Below are 20420 nucleotides of genomic sequence, written 5' to 3' on the forward strand. Positions count from 1 at the left end.
GTTGTACTCGTCACCCATGGCCCTCGGTCACTGCTACTCCCAGGACAGGACCTGACTCGAACCTGCACCCTTCTGGACGCCGTGCCGCAACTGGCAGCCAGTGGTGCTTGCCGGATGGCAACACCCACTGTCATCCCTAACGCTGTTTCAGCGCTGTTGCACCTCCCACAGCGTAAGCCTCACCCAGACCCCGGTACGCCAGGTGGGAAGCGAACGTGGCCCATCCTGGACCTGCTGCAGACCGCTGTCACTGCCCTCCTTCAGGCAGATCATTCCATCTCCAAGTGCCCGGCTGCCGTTCCATCCCACCATGGTCTTATGTCCCCAGAGGCAGAACACAGCCCGAAGAAGTACATAGACTCAAAGCACAGGTTTACACAGTATATTTACAACATCGCTGCCAGAGAGGCCCCTATAAGCGTAGACCAGCAGAGGTCTTAACCGACTCATCTGGCACAACCCTTCAAGCTAAAAGTCCCTGACTATTTATGCTGCTTTTCCCCTTGCTTCTGACGTAGTGTCAGAGAGAGACAGAAACTATGGCAGGGGTAAATTCCCATACGTCAGCCACATAGACATCGCCACTCCTGGCTCTGGCCTACTGCCACGCCTCATACATCGCAATAACTTAAAGCAACGCTTTAGTTCCCTGCCTCGCTGTTGTCCCACTTCAAACAAATCCTATGTGCAATATGCCGCTGCAGCTCCACGCCACGTTTACTCTGCCTGACGTACTGGCTGCCGAATATTACCACACACTGCCAGCCGCCCCAGACTTCATCGCCCATCCGCGCCTTCACTGAACTTTAACAAAATTCCCCTTTCCTACGACTAAGACTAATACTAGCGCAGCACACGTTCCTTCTTTCAACAAGATTCGTCCCAAATCCCAATATAACAGCCGTGGCCTGGGGCTGCGTAAACATACCTTGCTCACAAAACTTCTATGCTACAGACTAAAACTAACGAGAACATAAAATCATTATACACTGTTTACACTGGTTACCCATGCCGTAGCAACAGATGTGTTGGCACCTCCTCTACTGGTGCACGTTTCCACACTCTCCACGCCGGCCGCGGTGGCCGTTACTTCCAACGGAATGGAGCAACTGCCCACACAGCCAGCCGAACCTTGGAGCACATTTACACAATCTTCATGCCTGACCGAGTCGTTAACAGACCTCAGGCTCGTCGAGGCCCTAGCTGACTACCAGGTCACCTGATCTGCCATTCTGAGATTGTGTGAGGAGCCCTCAAGTCTAAAGTGTATTACTACAACCCTCGTAATCTTCAGTAACTCTGGCAGAAGATTTCGGATGAGACTGCAGCAGTTCCAGGAGTCCAGATTCGATCACCAAATTGCTGACCAAGGCCCAAAAATGCCAAGAGATGAATGGTGCTCACTTTAAACATCTGCTATAGTCAAGTTAGTACAAGTACCTAGGACAGAAGCGGCAAACGAAATGAAACTTCGTTTTCAGAAGATAAAGATGTTATTTCAGCGATGACATAGTCGAAACTAATTTACAAGGAAATTGGGAGGATGAGCCCACATTTCGGTATGACGTTGGCCTGGATATGTGTACTGATTTGTTTGGGAAGCCCTTTCTCAGGAAAGCTCACGGCGGCTGTAACTGGTTACGAATGCTTGTTTTCATCATACCTTGATTTTCGGCTCTTTGACCGTATTTCACAGTGATATGTACAGATAACCTGGCTGTGTACCGACAAGCACAGAGATATCCATACCCTCTGTCTTCTCCATTGTCTAACTGACCAACACGGTCCTTCATACCTTCCTCTCTCCACGACCTCATCTGCTAAGGCTAAATAAATAAAACAAGCCCGTTGCACCTTCTTTCCTGCGATAAACTGGTCTTTGATATCCTGGATAACGCACTGGAACGAAGATGCCTTTAGTTCTGGTACTACACATATTCTATGGGGGATAGATGTGTAGATCTCGATGGACACAGAGTAAATCAGCCTATCGCAGACGTGTTTAGAGATGGCGAAGAGTTCTCGGGCTTCCACCCGGGTGGCGGTGTCTTCAAACTGCGACGTTTCGACGAGTGACATACTCATCATCTTCTGGCGAAGTGCCGAGACTTTGCGGATGCCGATCCCCTTTATACCTGCGGTGTGCCCCCCACCACCTGGCCGCGGGAGGCTGGGTCCAGAGGAGCCGGCGGGCGGGGTGGAGGGGGATGCGAGTGCACCGTTCGTGTCTCCGTCAGAGCATTCTCATCGCGTCTCGTGAGCTGGACGGTTCTTGTTGCGTTCCTGGCGTATTGCGGCTAATGCTGGATTCCAAGCCGCGCTCAGTTGATAGCCTTCGTCCCTGTTCACAAGATTCTCGTGGACCCGTATTTATATTGATTCTTTAATGACGCTATCCCAGTAGCTCCCGGCTCGGCACAGCACCCTGGTGTTTTCGAAATCAAAGGTGTGGTTTTCTTTGATGCTATGTTCAGCTATAGCAGATTTCTCTATCCGTCCAAGTCGAACAAGTCTGATGTGCTCCTCGCACCATTTAGAGATGCAGCGCTGCGTTTGACCAACGTACTGCACACCACATTCGCAGGCAATGCTGTATACTCGTAAACCAGGTGTGTTTAGTTCGAGTGGGTCTTTAGCTGAGCCCAGCAGCTCTTTCGTCTTCGTCGGTGGTCGGAAGACGGTATTTATGTTTGATTTTCTTAATAGCCTCCCAATTTTGGCTGATGTAGGTCACGTAAGGACGGGAATTTTTCAATTAAAAATGATACTGTCTCATGAAAGGTGACACTTGAGGAGGTAGGAAGTCCGTAACGTGCTGCTGTGCTCTCAGAGTTCCTTTAATCACTACCAAGCATGACCAAGTCGTACTAGTAGGCTCCACACACCGTGACACCACGAGTAACTCTCGCCAACGGTGGTCATCCAGGTTGGTGCAGAACTATAATTCAGAATGCGACGTCATCATTTATTTATTGGTACATGCTTCTGGTCACAAGTTGCAGTTTATGTTGTTGTGGTAATGGTATCCTGCTAATGGAACGCTAATTCCCCAGCTTGGCTGGTGTTAGTCCCGACCACTGGTATGGGATTGTACAGAGTTTTGCTGGGAGCCCATTGTTTGTCCTCAGATGGCTCATGCAGATGTGAAGTCATTACGATGTGCTTGGCGCATTATATAGCGATCGTCTCTTGAGTGCACAGACGTGACAGATTGGTGTCTTGACTATGCATATGCCTGTCCTGTCATTTTCATGGATACTAATTTCGTGTTACTGTCGTAACTGAATGTTCCGCAAATAATAACATTGTACGATTCGACCAGCCGGCCAAACGGACACCACATGCTAATGATCGTGTCTTACACGAGTATGTAGCATATTCACGTCTTTCACAGTGATCGCTCAATATCTGACGCTGTTCACAGAAACCCGAACAACAGGGGACTGACGTACTGGGACATGCATTGATACCGCGAAATAGTGCGTTGATAATGGCTAAGCACTAACCGAAATCTAGATTTGCCTAATAAAACCTGAAAGAAAAGGAAGACTGATTCTTGTGCTCCATCATTTGAATGAAACCTTTATCCATATTCCATGCAGTTGGATAAACAGTACAAATACTCGTAATTAAAAACAAAGCTGCGAGGTGGCAGTGTTGTTTCTACATCTACATCCATACTCCGCAAGCCACCCGACGGTGCGTGGCGGAGGGTACTTTGAGTACCTCTATCGGTTCTCCCTTCTATTCGAGTCTCGTATTGTTCGTGGAAAGAAAGATTGTCGGTATGTCTCCGTGTGGGCTCTAATCTCTCTGATTTTATCCTCATGGTCGAGATATACGTAGGAGGGGGCAATATACTGCTTGACTCTTCAGTGAAGGTATGTTCTCGAAACTTTAACAAAAGCCTGTACCGAGCTCCTGAGCGTCTCTCTTGCAAAGCTTTCCCCTGGAGTTTATCTATCATCTCCGTAACGCCTTCACGATAACTAAATGATCCTATAACTGCTCTCCGTTGGATCTTCTCTATCTCTTCTATCAACCCTATCTGGTACGGATGGCACACTGCTGATCAATATTCAAGCAGTGGGCGAACAAGTGTACTGTAACCTACTTCCTTTGTTTTCGGATTGCATTTCCTTAGGATTCTTTCAATGAATCTCAGTCTGGCATCTGCTTTACCTCTGAGGCGCTGCAGTCATGGACTGTGCGGCTGGTCCCAGCGGAGGTTCGAGTCCTCCCTCGGGCATGAGTGTGTGTGTTCGTTCTTAGGATAATTTAGTGTGTAAGCTTAGGGACATGATCTTAGCAGTTAAGTCCCATAAGATTTCACACACATTTGAACATTTTTGAACATCTGCTTTACCGAAGATCAACTTTACATGATCATTCCATTTTAAATGACTCCTAATACCCACTCCCAGATAATTTATGGAATTAACTGCTTCCAGTTGCTGACTTGCTATATTGTAGCTAAATGATAAAGGATCTTTCTTTCTATGTATTCGCAGCACATTACACTTGTCTACAATGAGATTCAATTGCCTTTCCATGCACCATGCGTCAATTCGTTGCAGATCTTTCTGCATTTCAGTACAATTTTCCGTTGTTACAACCTCTCGATATACTGCAGCATCATCCGCAAAAAGCCTCAGTGAACTTCCGATGTTATCCACAAGGTCATTTATGTATATTGTGAATAGCAACGGTCCTACGACACTCCGCTGCGGCACACCTGAATTCACTCTTACTTCTTTAGACTTCTCTCAATTGAGAATGACATGCTGTGTTCTGTTATCTAGGAACTCTAGTTCCGTATCATCTGTCACCCCTTCAGCTGATTAACTAGTTACTGCTACGGAAATATATCTTTACGTCTGTGTTGTAAAGTAACAAAGGAACTGAAAAAAGAGGTCTGATGGAGTGAGGCGTAGTAGTAAAAAACAATAGCAGTGCTTTAGAGTCATTTTATTAGAAGGAAGCGGCTGATATATTTAAAAAAAACCGTTCTAGTGATAGTGATGTCGGTTTATGGAAAAGTTTTTATTTATTCATTTTTTAATACTTCTCTTCGTTATAGCGAAACACAGCCTCCCAGCGAAACGACAAATGCAGGTAAAATAAACAAAACAGTGCACTGTATTGGTGTATGAAATTGGTGTTTGTAGCTTGCAGTAAGGTTGACCAAACAAATGTTCAGATGCGTCAGTAGAGTTGGCTCTGGACGTGTAGCACCAGTCATTAGGTACGAAGAATACATATGTTCCTTTTGCACCAGTGTGCTTGAAAAAATTTAGCTTAAGGTAATTATTTTGCACCACTCTGTTTCTACCCTCGATTTGAAACTAGTTTTGCCACGCGGAGTGGCCGCGCGGTTTGAGGCGCTGTGTCACGAACTGCGCGGCCCGTCACGCCAGATGTTCGAGTCCTCCATCGGGCATGGTTGTGTGTACTGTTCTTAGCATAAGTTAGTTTAACTAGTGTGTAAGTCTAGTGACCGATGACCTCAGCAGTTTGGACCCTTAGGAAGTCACAAACATTTGAACATTTTCAAACAAGTTTTTCCTGCAAGGGTGTGAGCGGACCCTCAAGAAACGTGCTGAGCTACTGGAGACCGGTGTGTTCTGCTGCGCAGGGCCACCTGCTGCGGCCGGGAGCGGGGGTGGTGCTGAGCAACCTGAGCCTGGTGCTGCAGGCGGTGGGCCGCGCCGCTAGGGGCAACTACACCTGCGTCGCCTTCAACGCTGAGGGCTCCGGCCAGAGCCGGCCCTTCCCTCTCGACGTGCTATGTGAGTACCGCCGGCGGAAAATGTCACGCTAGTCCGCTAACTTTTCATCAAACAATAGCTACGCACACTGGAGATATATATAGCTCACCCCCCCCCCCCCCCCCGCCCCCCGCTCTTTGGATACCTGTAAGTGACGTAAGCAGTTTCTGATGATTTCAAAGGGAGCTTTAGGCAACTATTGAAACATCGCTACAGGACACAACAGAATGTGAATGACTAGCCGCGAGAGATGAAACACGCAGGCAGCAGAAGAGCACACAAGGATGAAGATGACACTCACAAGGGGAGTCCACGACGTTTGGAACGCGGATTTACTTCAAACTTCATACACTCGTTGTAGCTACTCCATTAGGACAACAAAATATGTAAGCAGTATCGCGTACTTCTCAAGCGTTATTGAGAAAATCGCAAGATAATTTCGGTCGTTAAATATATATGGCTGTGCGTGGGCGTTTTTACCAGGAAGCGGCGGCAGCCGAGTGGGTAGCGCTCAAGCCCCGTGATCGTTGGATCGAGCCCCGTTCGTCAGGTTTTTATTTTTAACACAGTCATTTTCTTTACTATTTATATAACAATTGATGTAACGGGAAATCTACGTGTAATCGGATGAACTTTAATTAAATTTACAATGTTATTTGGCAGTCTACAAATTTTTATTATCATCTATAATATAATATTCATAACTATCAACCAGTAAACGACCAAACGCATAAAGTGATACTGAACATGTATGAGAAATCCCTTATACCAGGAAGCAGCCCGAAACTACTTGTTACCTCCAAGTTTTCACCGGCACAGACGGCTTTCGAAAGATGTACAATTAATCGTCGCTTTCGACATTACGAGTACAATGGCGGGATTTTTCGTAAAAACATGGAAAACTTGAAGTTAAACGTCACCACCTGCATTGAATAAATGCTGTTTCCGCTTGCGCAAAGTCTTTTGAGGTTTTCAGTGGAAAAGCAAACCTCGTTAACATTTTCAAAAACATCTCTTTCAGCCGATAATTTGGAAGCAAACCATGCATAACGCAGCATTTTATCAAATATCGGCGCTGATAATTGATCATGGAGTATCGAGTGTATTTCAATAGCGTCTTCACGAGAAGCAATTTCTCGTTCTTTTTCGATTAAATACGAACAATTTTGAAGACACGGACAGGCATATATTTTTAGTATCACTTTATGCCTTTGGTCGCTTACTGGTTGATAGTTATGAATATTATATTATTTGTGATAGTAAAAGTTTGTAGACTGCCATATAACATTGTAAATTTAATAAAAGTTCATCCGATTACACGTATTTTCCCATTATATCAATTGTAATGTAAATAGTAAAGAAAATCACTGTGTTAGAAATGAGAAAATAACTGACGAAAGGGACTCGATTGAGCGATCCAGCGATTACGGGGCTTGAACGCCCACGCACAGCCATATATATTTGACGACCGAAATTATCTTGCGATTTTCTCAATAACGCTTGGGAAGTACGCGCTACTGCTTACACATTTTCTTTTCTTAATGGAGTATTACGAGAGTGCGAAGTTTGAAGTAAATCCGCGTTCCAAACTTCGTGGCCTCCTCTTATCAGAATAAATACAAGGTGTTTCAAAAATGATTTCACAACTTTCAGAATTCATGTAAATTAATCCATTGTACCAACAGAGATTATTTTAAAGTCAGTTTGTAGGAAAATACATCAAGTTTTGTCTCGCGTAATTCTGAAGTACCGAATCCTGCCGTAAGGAGCGCTAGTGGCAGTTGCGTTAAAGATGGCTGAATTCACTGGACTCGAGCATGCGAGCTGAGTGTTTTGGTTTGAAGAATCGAAGTCGGCAACAACAGTTCAGCGTAATCTCCGTGCCAAGTTCGCTAAAGATCCTCCTAGTAGGCCTAAACCTTATGAGTGGCATAGATGTTCTGAAGAGACAGGGTGCTCGGTAAGACATGGGAAATCATAAAGTAGTCCAAGCGCATCTGACTACGTCGTTGAGAACCATCAGCGGGATAGTGTACCTGGATATGTTACAACAATTTTTGATACGACAGATTTATAGCAGTGACCAGGAACTAAACTATCTGCATCTGTAGCACCACCTCACAACGTGGATGACGTCTGGGATTTTCTCAGTGACCGCTTTCCAGATCAATGGGTTGGCCATGATGCGCCAATTGTATGACCCTCACGTTCCCCTGACCTGACACCACCCGACTTTGTTTTGTGGAGATTCATCAACGATATCGTTTTTGTACCTCCTGTGCTGGCTTCGCTATTGAACTTAGAGCAATAGTTTATGCCGCCACTGAGCAAGTTACACCCGCAATGCTACAGAGGGTTTGGGAAGAAACTGACTTCCGAAGGGATGTGTACAGGATAACCAACGGAAACCACAAGCAACGTCTTTAGTTTAAGGTAAAAAAAAACCCTTGATGTGTTTCCCGACAAAATAACACTAAATCCAGCTCTATACCTTCTTTTCAATACGTTTATATGCATCTTTAAAGATGTAAAGTCCTTTTGAAACACCCAGTACGTATATGACAAACAAAATGTTGAGTGTAATAGAGGAAAGGAAAAATATAAAAAATGCAGCAAGTGGTGCAAGAAAAAGCAAATACAAACATGATAGTGATTTTAAGAGCAAGATGACAAAAGAGAAATTTCTGGACGAGAGATGCTAGGATGTAAAATCACCTACATCTAGAGGAAAGATAGGTGCCATGTGTAGGATATCACTAGTCCTTAGAAAAAGCATCTGTATCTCTACATCTACAAACATACTCCGCAAAGCACCATACGGAGTGTGGGGAAGGGCACCCTTTCCTTTCGAGTTCCACTCGCAGCTAGATCGAGGGAAAAACAATCATCCATATGTCTCCGTATGAGCTCTAATTTGTCATTCCGTATCTTCGTTGCCCCTACGCGAAATGTATGTTGGCGGCAGTAGGATCGTTCTGCAGTTAGTTTCAAATGACGGTTCTCTAAACTTTCTCAGTAGTGTACTTCCAAATGAATGGCTTCTTCCCTCTAGGGATCCCCACATGAGCTCCCGAAGCTTATCCGTAACACTTGTACGCTGATCGAACATGCTGGTAACAAATGTAGCAGCTCGCCTCTAAATTGCTTCGATGTCTTCTTTTAATCCGACCTGGTGCGGATCCCAAACACTCGTGCAGTACCCAACAATAGGTTGCATATGCATCTTACATGCGGTCCCGTTTGCAGATGAACCACACTTCCCTAAAATTTTCACAATAAACCGCAATCGGCTATTCGCCTTTCCAATCACAATCCTCACATGTTCAATCCATCTCAGGTGCTTGGCAACGTTACGCCCAGATATTTAAACGATGTGACTGTGTCAAGCAGGACACTACTAATTCTGTATCCGAATATTAACTGTTTTTTTTTTCTCCTACTCATCCGCATTAACTTACATTTTTACACTTTTAGGGCCTAGCTGCCACTTATCACACAGACTAGAAATGTGGTCTATGTCATCTTGTATCAACCTACAGTCACTTATCTTCGATACCTTCCTGTACATCACAGCATCATCAACGAATAGCCACAGATTGCTGCACACCCTGTCTGCCTGATCCTTTATGTGTATAAAATGTAGCAACGGTCCTATCATGCTTTTCTGGGGCATTCCTCATGTTATCCCTGTCTCCGATGGGCACTCGCTGTCGAGGACAACATACTGAGTTCTGTCACTTAAGAAATCGTAGAGCTAAACATGTATCTGGGATCCTAATCCTTATGCACGTACCTTCGTTAACAGTTTGTGTGAATATTACGAATGTCCAGAGCTCTGACTCTAAACCGTTTCCGAGCAAAGAAGTGGAGGCTGAACAGTGGAAGGTTATACATAACGGATATACAAGAGACAGGAAGGCCACACTATTGAAAGGGAAGAGGAAGTAGATGATTATGAGTTGTGAGATCTGATACTGAGAGAAAAATTCCACGGAGCCCTGGGAAGTCTCCTTCAAAAATGGTCCTTGGAGTAGACGACTTTCTCTCAGAATAAGAGCAGCCAGCCGTGTAGAAAATGTTCCACCTGAAGTGCAAAATATTTGAGACAGGCCAAATACCCCCAGACTTCCAGAAAAATGTGATAATTCTTATTCCAAATAACACAGGTGCTAATAGTTGGGAATATTACCGAACTATCGATTGAATAACCATTGCTTGCAAAATATTGACCCGAAATATTACAGAAGATTGGAAAACTGGAAGCCACCGACTTGAGGATATTCAGTTTTGGTTCTGGTGAAATGTAGAAACCCAAAAGCCATACTGATCTTACGACGTATCTTGGAATAAAGGTTATAGAAAAGCAAACTTTCGTTCATAGTATTAGTATACTTAGAAAAAATATATTTCACAATGTTGACTGGAGTACACTCTTAGAAAGTCTGTAGTTATACGGTACAGGGTTTGAAAAGTTATTTGCCATGTGTACAGAAACTAAATTGCTTTTATAAGTGTCTAAGAACATACTGGGAAGAGATTCATGGTTATAGATTTTCCTCGATGTCATTCAGTTGTGCTGCGAGCAAGCAGTTAAGAAACCAAGGAGTAATCTGGGAAGAAAATTAAACTTCACGGAGAGAAACAAAATACTTTCAAGATTGCCAATAACTTTGTAACTCTGTCAGAGAGAGATAAGTGCTTGGAAGAGCAACTGAATGGAACGGATAGTGTCTTGGAAAGAGACTGTAAGACGAACATCAACAAAATTGACACAAGGGAACTGGAATATTATTGAATTAAATCTGGCAATACAAAGTTCATGATATTAGAAAATAAGATACTAAAGGTTGTAGAAGACGTTTTTTATTTTAGCAGGAAAATAGCTAATAATGGCCGAATTAGAGGAGATATAATGGAGGCTGGCTGTAGGACGTGCTTATAAGGGAAGGAATTTGTTGACATCTAATCTAATTTAAATGTTGCGAAGTCTTGATTGAAAATATTCGTCTGATATGTAGTCTTGTGTGGAAGTGAAACGTGGATAATAAACAGTTTAGTCAGGAAGAGATGAGCAACTTCGGAAATGAGCTGAAGAGAGCTGAAGAATAGATACATAGATCAAGAAAGTAATGAGGAGACACTGAATCGAATTCCGGATTTAAAAAAAAAATTGTATGGCGGTTTCTGTGGGAACTGAAATAGTGTCAGTGTTACCAAATCTACTGACGGGTTGTTTAGCCGAATTTCGAAAGACAGAATGTTCACATACGTCGAGAAGCAAATTAGATTACAGTAGAGAACATCGTGCAGTGGCTACATTTTGACTTTAATACAGCTAATTGCAAAGAGACTGAAGAGGAATCTGGGTAACGATTTAGTGTTTACTGTTCTCGAGAAGGAGTGTGACACAGAACCGCTAAGGAAAGTGAAGTCCTGAAGTGGAGTGGGCTTGAAAAGACGTATGTTACAGGTACATACAACTTATACAATTGTCAGATTATGTAATCAGATTGAGGAATAAAATTTCTACTCACCCTTTCAAAATTGCAAAAGACGGAGACAGGGATGCTGCTTGTCTTCTCCATTGTTCAAATCAACGAGTAGTTACGATAGTGAGCTGTAATTATTGTATGGCAGCGAAACTTAGTAGATATGCTAACGCTGGCAAAAAAATAGTTTCAGTTGTGACCACCAAGTGCAAATTGGGCGCTCTGAACTGTTTGTATGACGATATGACACCCTCGGTGCCATTTGACAAGCCATAACGTCAGTGAGCGGTATGGCTATCGAGAAGCGAAACCGTGCACTGTTAGTGAAACTATTTCATGTGATCTGTAGCAGTTACAGTGCTGCACTGAGAGAGCATCGCGACTGAAAGGTCGGGCGTTAGGCCTGATGTCATTAAATAGATTAAAGAAGATAATAATTAAATTCGGAAACACGGGTGTGCTCGGTGTGGTACCTGGAAGAGAAAGGCGTCCTATCCTGGTGGAAGTCATTAATGAAGCTCCTGTTGCTGCAACTGACTGTGCCAGTTCTCATACAGTGTCACAAGAACTGTCCATCCTGTAGTCACAGTACGGAAAATTAGCTGTGTATTTGGCACTGAATGGTCCAGACAGTGCAGTAACTGAAACCTCATGTTCGGCATTTACTATTTCAGTTTCTGGTACGGATCGAAGGTGATGACATGTGGCCGGGCAGTATTGACTGACGAGGTACATTTTGCACTACAGGGGACAGTGAGTACACTGAAATACCCAGTTTCAGATACCGTTAAGGGACGGGTTGTGCACGAAGAGTCACTGCACTTGCCGTACATGTGTGACGTGTGGATTCTATCTCGGCCCGTAATTCTACGAAAAAAAAACGTACTCAGATGGTCTGTCAGGTGCACGGTAACGTACGCATGTTATTGAGATTGTCTTGTACAGCATGTGAATCCTACTATGGTAGAGCGCAATTGTATGGAAATCACGGGTTTCGTGCAAGAGGACCTAACACCTCAGGGCGCTCGTCCAGAGAAAAATCTGCTTAATGCAACCTTCCAAGAATGTGGTATCTCGAGAGGTTTTCCAGATAAGTGGCCTGTTAGACGACCTGATCGGAATCTATGTAACTTTTGTTTCTGGGGATCTCTAAAGTACATATTTACCAGGGACACATTTGGTCTCTACCTGATCTAAAGGCCAGTATGGGAGGACACTGTCGCTCAAACTTCACTGGAACTGCTGCAAACAACTGTTGATCACGTAGTTTTCCGGATGAAGCTTCTCCTCGACGTCTGCGGTGCCCACATAGAACAAACAGGGTAAGCAGCGGTTAATAATAAAATCAACATTGTGTCTTTCTCGCTTGTCTATCCTTTTCTGCTCACGTCCTGTTCCTAATCCGTGCATGGAAACGTTTCTATATATGTTTCTGTGTTCACAGCACCAAATTGGCAGCCTGGTGGCCAAAATTGGAAATAATCTTTTTCTAGAGTAAACCGCTTACGGGTGTATTTATCAAGTTTTGCTGCCATACAGCACTGAATCGCCAAAGACACTGGTATAGGCATGCGTATTCAAATACGGAGATAGGTAAACAGGCAGAATACGGCCCTTTGATCGGTCACGCCTATACAAGACAACACGTGTCTGGCGTAGTTCTTAGATCGATTAATGCTGTTGCAATTGCAGGTTATCAAGATTTTAGTGAGTTTGAACGCGATGTTGCAGTCGGCGCATGAGCGTTGGGACACAACATCTCCAAGATAGTGATGAACTGAGGATTTTCCTGTACGATCATTTCACGGCTGTGCCGTGAACATCAGGGATCTGGTAAAACATCAAATTTCCGACATCGATGTGGCCGGAGAAAGATCCAGCAAGAACGGGACCAATGACGACTGAAGAGAATCGTTCAATGTGACAGAAGCTCAAGCCTTCCACAAATTGCTGCAGGTTTCAAGGCTGGGCCATTAACAAGTGTCAACGTGCGAATCATTCAGCGACACATCATCGATATGGGCTTTCGGATGACTGCGCGACATGAAGCCTTACGCCTCACCTGGGCCCGTCAAGATCGACAATGGACTATTGATAACAGGAAACAAGTTGCCTGGTCTGACAAGTCTCGTTTCAAATTATATCGAGCGGATGGACGTGTACTGGTATAGATACAACCTCATCAATCCATGGTCCCTGTATGTCAGCAGGGGATTTTTCAAGCTGGTGGAGGCTCTGTAATGGTGTGAGGCGTGTGCAGTTGGAGTAATATGGGAGCCCTGATACTTCTAGATACCACTCTGATAGGTTACACGTGTCTAAGCGTCCTGTCTGATGACGAGCATCCATTAATGTCCATTGTACATTCCGACGGACTTGGGCAATTTCAGCAGGACGATGCGACACCCCACACGTCCAGAATTGCTACAGAGTGGCTCCAGGAACACTCCTTTGAGTTTAAACAATTCCGCTGGCTGAGAAAGTCCCCAGACATGAACATTATGGAGCATATTTGGGATACCTTGGGACGGGCTGTACAGAGGAGATCTCCATCCACTTTTACTCTTAGGGATTTGCTGATTGCCCTGCAGGATTCATAGTATCAGTTCCCTCCAGCACTACTTCAGATATTACTCGCGTCCAAGCCACGTTCCGTTGCTGCCCTTCTACGCGCTCGCGGTGGTCCTGCACGATATAAGGTAGGTGTCAGGTGTACTTTGGGTCTTCAGTGTATAATTAAGGCCGATACTGGACCTCTGTCAGTAGCTACACTTTTATTGTAACCGCTTGTATACATGCAGATTGCGTTAGAAATGTGGAGTAGGAAATGAGCAGCAATGGGTATCAAAATAAGAGTAGATCAGTTTATGTAGACCTTGTTCTTCGCAGATGATCAAGTAGTAACACCTAGTGAAGGGGATGATATCTGTAGCATTTTAAGAAATGCATTTGAAGAATAAGATAATAGGGCGCTGAAAATAAATTTTCAAAAGACTGAATAACTATGCCGTGGAGGAAATGCAGGACACGTAACACCAAATGGCCAGCACACCTAGCAACGTAAAAATTTATGTTTGAGGTAAGCATCCTATAGGAAGATGGGACAAGTAATTGGGAAATGCAGCAGAGACCAGCCCGTGGGCCGCGCGGGATTACCCGAGCGGTCTATGGCGCTGCAGTCATGGACTGTGCGGCTGGTCACGGCGGAGGTTCGAGTTCTCCCTCGGGCATGGGTGTGTGTGTTTGTCCTTAGGATAATTTAGGTTAAGTAGTGTGTAAGCTTACGGGCCGATGACCTTAGCAGTTAAGTACCATAAGATTTCACACACATTTGAACATTTTGAACCAGTCCGTGGAAAAACAGCAGTTCAGAATCTAGAGCCTTTGTTATTGTCTTCTAAGTTAAGTTGATACAGGGTTCAAATGGCTCTGAGCACTATGGGACTTAACATCTTAACATCAGTCCCCTAGAACTTAGAACTACTTAAACCTAACTAACCTAAGGACATCACACACATCCATGCCCGAGGCAGGATTCGAACCTGCGACCGTAGCGGGTAAGTTGATAAATGGAGATGATGCTGTAAAGAAACACTGTAGTAACTACAAGACTTGTGAATGCAAATGCTGCAACCTTACTGGAAAAAATAAAAACAAATTTAGAGTTGTAGAAATGGAGTAACAAGGTCGGAGAGGACATCTCTGCGAGAAAATGTAAGAAATTTAACTATTAGGGACATGATCCGAGCTGAAGAAACCTCACAGACAACATAAAACAGCAGCTCGGCAGGGATGCAGATGTGATGTGAATCACAGACTACAGATGGCCAGATAAATCTTTGATATACCATCCTTTGGACAGTGAGAGAGATGACCGAATGTTGCCTGATTGAAAGGGTAAAGTAGGCTATCAAGGAAAGAGAAATATAGGACGACGAGGGCGCATGGGAGGATAGAACCAGAGAGCGACAGATATGTGGGATTCTACGCCGCATGCAGTTACCTTACAGGAACAACAGATAAGTTAAGGCAAAATCTGACTGATCGGAGGAATCAGTTGATTGGATTGATTGGATACATCCTTAGGCATGAAGTAATTCTAATTTTGGTAAAGGCGTGAAACGTAGTGCATTGAAAATGTCGCGGGAGATCAATGGTTGTAAACGGAAAGCGAGTTCATATGGATGTTGATTGTAGTAGATGTTTGGAGATGGAAGAGGCTTCCACGTGACAGCGCAGAATGAAGAACTCCGTCGAATGGGTCTGCGACCAAAAGCCAGTGATGATGTTTCAAAAACAGATTGTATGCAACCCATACAAGGCGGTCATATGGCTCTCCACTACCGACGTAAATCATTACAGTGGTGTAGTGTGTATGTGGCAGAAGCTTGTATGGAATGAGCGCAATAACACGGGCCGAGATCGAGATATTATAGAATGTCAGGATGGAACGACTTTGTTTTGACGTGCATATGATACTACCGTGAATGAGGCTGCCAAATTATTTGGTTTATCAAGGAATAATGTACTATTCGCATCCCTATCTAAATGTGCTGAAATGCCATAAGAAGATCATTACCAACACGCACCAAAGACAAGTGTCGCGCCTTGTAAATGATAATCGCTTAGAATAGTTGCTGCTAGTGAATGCAGATGCATCTCAACGAATCTCCGAGTGAACACCGCAGAGAGAACTGCTTGCAATAGGCGTTCGGAATCAGCAAACTCACAAGAGATCATTAATCAGTTGCTTACAGGGGCACATAAAGCTGCACGCTTGATCCATTCATCAGGGTTAGTTTGCTGCCTAGGTGGCTGAATTTGTTAACTTGGTCAACCTCATGATTAGAAATTATGACTTTAAATTTCTCGCGGTTCTTGGTTCTGTTGTTTTCATTACTTTCGTCGTCCTTCGATTTACTCTCAAATCATATTGTTTAGTCATTCCATTCCACACACCCTTCCCGTTTCTTGACTTTCGTTCAGGAAAGCAATGTCGATGTGAATCTTATCACTGACGTACTTTCATCTTAAATTTTGATCCCACTCATGAACCTCTCTTTTATTTCAGTCACTGAATCAACGATGTATAGACGAAAAAGTAGGGATGAAAGGCTACATTGCCCTCTGTTACCCTTTTAAATTTGAGCAATTCGTTCTTGGTCTTCAAGATTTATTGATCGCTGTTTATTCTTGTACATAATGTACGCCCGCATCTCGTGGTCGTGCGGTAGCGTTCTCGCTTCCCACGCCCGGGTTCCCGGGTTCGATTCCCGGCGGGGTCAGGGATTTTCTCTGCCTCGTGATGGCTGGGTGTTGTGTGATGTACTTAGGTTAGTTAGGTTTAAGTAGTTCTAAGTTTTAGGGGACTGATGACCATAGATGTTAAGTCCCATAGTGCTCAGAGCCATTTTTGAACATAATGTATAGCGCCCATGTTTCCATGTAGCTCACTACATTTTTTCTCAGAATTTCGAACATCTTGAACAACTTTAGACTTAACAAGGGAACCTCCCCATCGCACCCCCCCCCCCCCCCCCCTCAGATTTAGTTATATGTTGGAACAGGGAATAGGCCTTGAAAAACTGAACACAGATCAATCGAGAAAACAGGAAGAAGTTGTGTGGAACTATGAGAAAAATAAGGAGAATATGCAAACTGAGTAGTCCATGCGCAAGATAGGCAACATCAAGGAGAATGTCATCTCAACAGCTCCGTGGTCCCGTGGTTAGCGTGAGCAGCTGCTGAACGAGAGGTCCTTGGGTCAAGTGTTCCCTCGAGTGAAATGTTTCATTTATTTTCAGACAATTATTATATGTTTGTCCGTCCGTCCGATGCGAGGTAACTGCGCCGTATTATGGGGACGCTACACCTAAACAAACATCTAAACAAAACATATGTTTTGACAGAGCACAGGGAAAACTGTGCGACTGTGAAACTGTTGCATTCATTTGTTGCAGTTTATGTGACAAACTCTTTTTTGGGCGTGATTATCACATCCACAAGAAACCTAAATCGGGCAAGGTAGAAGAATCTTTTTACCCAATCGCCAAGTGTACAAGTTAGGTGGGTCGACAACATATTCCTGTCATGTGACGCACATGCCGTCAGCAGTGTCGTATAGAATATATCAGACGTGCTTTCCTGTGGAGGAATCGGTTGACCTGTGACCTTGCGATCAAATGTTTTCGGTTCCCATTGGAGAGGCACGTCCTCTCGTCTACTAATCGCATATTTTTACGGTGCGGTCGCAAAACACAGACACTTAACTTATTACAGTGAACAGAGACGTCAATGAACGAACGGACAGATCATAACTTTGCGAAAATAAAGAAAGTAAACTCTTCAGTCGAGCGAAGATTTGAACCGAGTACCTCTCATTCCACAGCTGCTCACGCTAACCACGGGACCACGGCGCTCCCGAGCTCGCACTGTCCTTGATGTTGCCTATCTTGTGCATGGACTACTCAATTTGTATATTTTGCTTATTTTTTCATAGTACCATATAACTTGTTCCTGTTTTCTTGATTGGTCTGTGTTCAGTTTCTCAAGGCCTATCCACTGCGCCAACTTATAACTAAATCTGAGGGGCGTGCGATGGGGAGGTTCCCTTGTTAAGAACGCTTTCTCCAGGTTGGCAGAACCGATGAAGGAGTCTTGATTTTCCTTCATTCTTGCTTCCATTGCGAACTTCAACGTCAGAACTACCTCTCTGGTGCCTTTACCTTTCCAAAGCACAAAATTATCGTCTTTAAGAGGGACGACATAGAAATTCACAAACACGACAATGGTATTAACAAAAAAGAAAGTATCAAGATAAACGGAATCTGGATTCCATTGATGCACCGACCGACAGTTACAATGAGCTAAGGCAGAGCCACAGTGCTGATGACCTGGAAACAAACTCAGGTGTTGGCTTCAAAGGTACATAAAAATTTCCGGCCGCGTTGCTCTAATAATCTACCAACACCGTAGGATACAACATCGACATTTTCATCCACTCGTCTTAGCGAAACGTCAGCAATATCGTCGAACAAGATCCCGTGACAGAAGCCAACACATAATATCTGAACAAACTTGCGGTCCCTTCGGCCAATTTTTCCAAGCTCTTAACTTTTATTCCGAGTCGGTCGGTGTATTTAAAAAATAAAAAGCTGTATGCTTATGTCAACACTGTACTATATGTCACCTGGATGTGTACAGTAGAATGAAACAAATGAACGAAGGTGCTCATTCGATCTGCGATCGAAAGATTCGCTTCGTTCCCAACCCCGCTGCCCCATTCGATTTCGCTGTTATCGCGTTTTCATGCCAACCCCACTGCGATCTGCGGCCTCATGTACGATCAGGAATTACATCGACTGATTGTGTTTCCATTATTCTGTAGGATCAAACAATAAATCAACGAACGTTGTCAATTTACGCTCCAAGGGAAAAGACAATGCGTAATAGTCTCCCGACGGGCGCACTAAATAAGCTGCGATATTAATGCGTGCTGGTTGGGAGGCTACATTACTGAAACGCAGAGCAATGACCATGATTAACGAATGAGTGTGACGTAGTGAATTGCGACCCGAAAGTTGGAGCTCCAGCAGTAATAAATACATTTTCATTTGGTGGGTTCGCTATTCCGTTGCTGCTTATTATTTCACGAGGTTTCCAGCGGTTTTTATTAAAAACTTCGGCAAACAATCAGACGTACATTTCGTGGATAGTATTCCTTCGCCTGCCAAAATAAGTTATATAGAATACGTACCGTAAAACAACAACGGAATAAACCTCAATTTCCTCAAAAAATATGAAGTCTGTTACAAAAATAACTATACTCCCTTTAAAATAATAAGTCACAGATATCTTGCTGTCGCCTCGCCCGTTCAGCGTAGTGCCCTCTTATTTTCACACATTTGCCCCTGCGGTGTTTCTACTGTGCTTTGCAATACTGAGAAGTGCGTTTTGAAACGTTGTTAAGAGTCCATGATGACTTATCCTTCACACATGGGGCGAAGGTACACCACACATGTCGAACAACACATGTATACACATAAACATACACTCATATCTACACCAGGTTTCACGCTCTGTGTTGGAGACATACCTTCCCAGAATTAAATTAAAAATATATTCCATCCCCCGTTTCTGACAAAATAGTTTGGCTGTAACGGAAATGCTAGAAATCGAAACTCCCTCAGCTCCGCCAAATAAAGCATCACTAACTCTTTAATGGGTGGCTGCTCGAATATTCCGCTCCAACTGCTAAAATAGAAAAAGGGTGGACATTAACGAAACCTACAAACTGTAGGGATGGATTCACGACTGGGAATGGTGGAGAAAAGGTCCTCTGAACATCTGACCGCAAATGCATCGCTGCCACAGCAGATGGTGCTGACGAACGGAAGTTCCTCTGACGACGTGCTGTGTCTTCCCTGTGTGTTGCAGGCTTTGTGATTGACGCAGCGTACTGTAAGCAACAGCGTAGTCCGGTATTCATGTCGAGAACAAGTCGAGATTGTGTTTTTGTGTGGGCAAGCAGATGGAAATGGTCGAGAAGCAACAAAGCTACACCAAAACAAGTACCTTCACAGACACCAACCACGTCACACAACATTTCAAGCCTAATTTGGGTTACTTCATTGAAATGAACTTGCAGCGGACTTGCGGCGGACTGAGTGTACTCCACATTTGAAGGGCCATATTCTGTAGGGTACTGAGACGAACGCTAATACAAGCTCCAGGCAAGTGGCCCAACGAAACGGTGTGAAACGAAGTACGATTATATGTACCCTGTATAACAACCGCTACTATCCGTATCACCTGCAACACAATGGAGACCACTTGAACATCTGATGTGACGTGGATGCGATGCAGCTCTGTCCTGTGCTCTGGGAAGATTTGTCGTAGTTGCACGCTCGCCGTCTATATCCGAACACAAGTTCGTAGGACATATTTCCCTCCATTTCCAGTCTGAAATCTGTGCCTCCAGTGTCGGTTTTACTAACTTTCGTCCCGCACATTGTATCGCCCCCCCCCCCCCACCCCTCACTGAAAAACAGTCTGTTTTCAAAAAGAAACCCATATCCGCAAACACATAGCTTGGACGCTGGAGAGCGTCGAAGTCAGAGAACGAACGCCTAGTAATGGTTTGTTCCGATTCGTTTTGGTGTCT

At 44.2% G+C, this 20420-nt stretch overlaps 1 protein-coding gene across 1 annotated transcript in view; it reads left to right on the forward strand.

The window, feature by feature from the left end:
- The window catches only part of LOC126481773 (hemicentin-2-like), a 705691-nt gene that overhangs the window by 655208 nt on the left and 30063 nt on the right, over positions 1 to 20420 (forward strand). Inside the window, exon 10 of the mRNA XM_050105728.1 lies at positions 5658 to 5789. Coding sequence (XP_049961685.1) covers positions 5658 to 5789 — 132 coding nt within the window. The remainder of the gene's footprint in view (positions 1 to 5657; positions 5790 to 20420) is intronic.

This window comes from Schistocerca serialis, chromosome 5 (genome assembly GCF_023864345.2).
Source record: "Schistocerca serialis cubense isolate TAMUIC-IGC-003099 chromosome 5, iqSchSeri2.2, whole genome shotgun sequence".
Lineage (NCBI taxonomy): Eukaryota > Metazoa > Arthropoda > Insecta > Orthoptera > Acrididae > Schistocerca > Schistocerca serialis.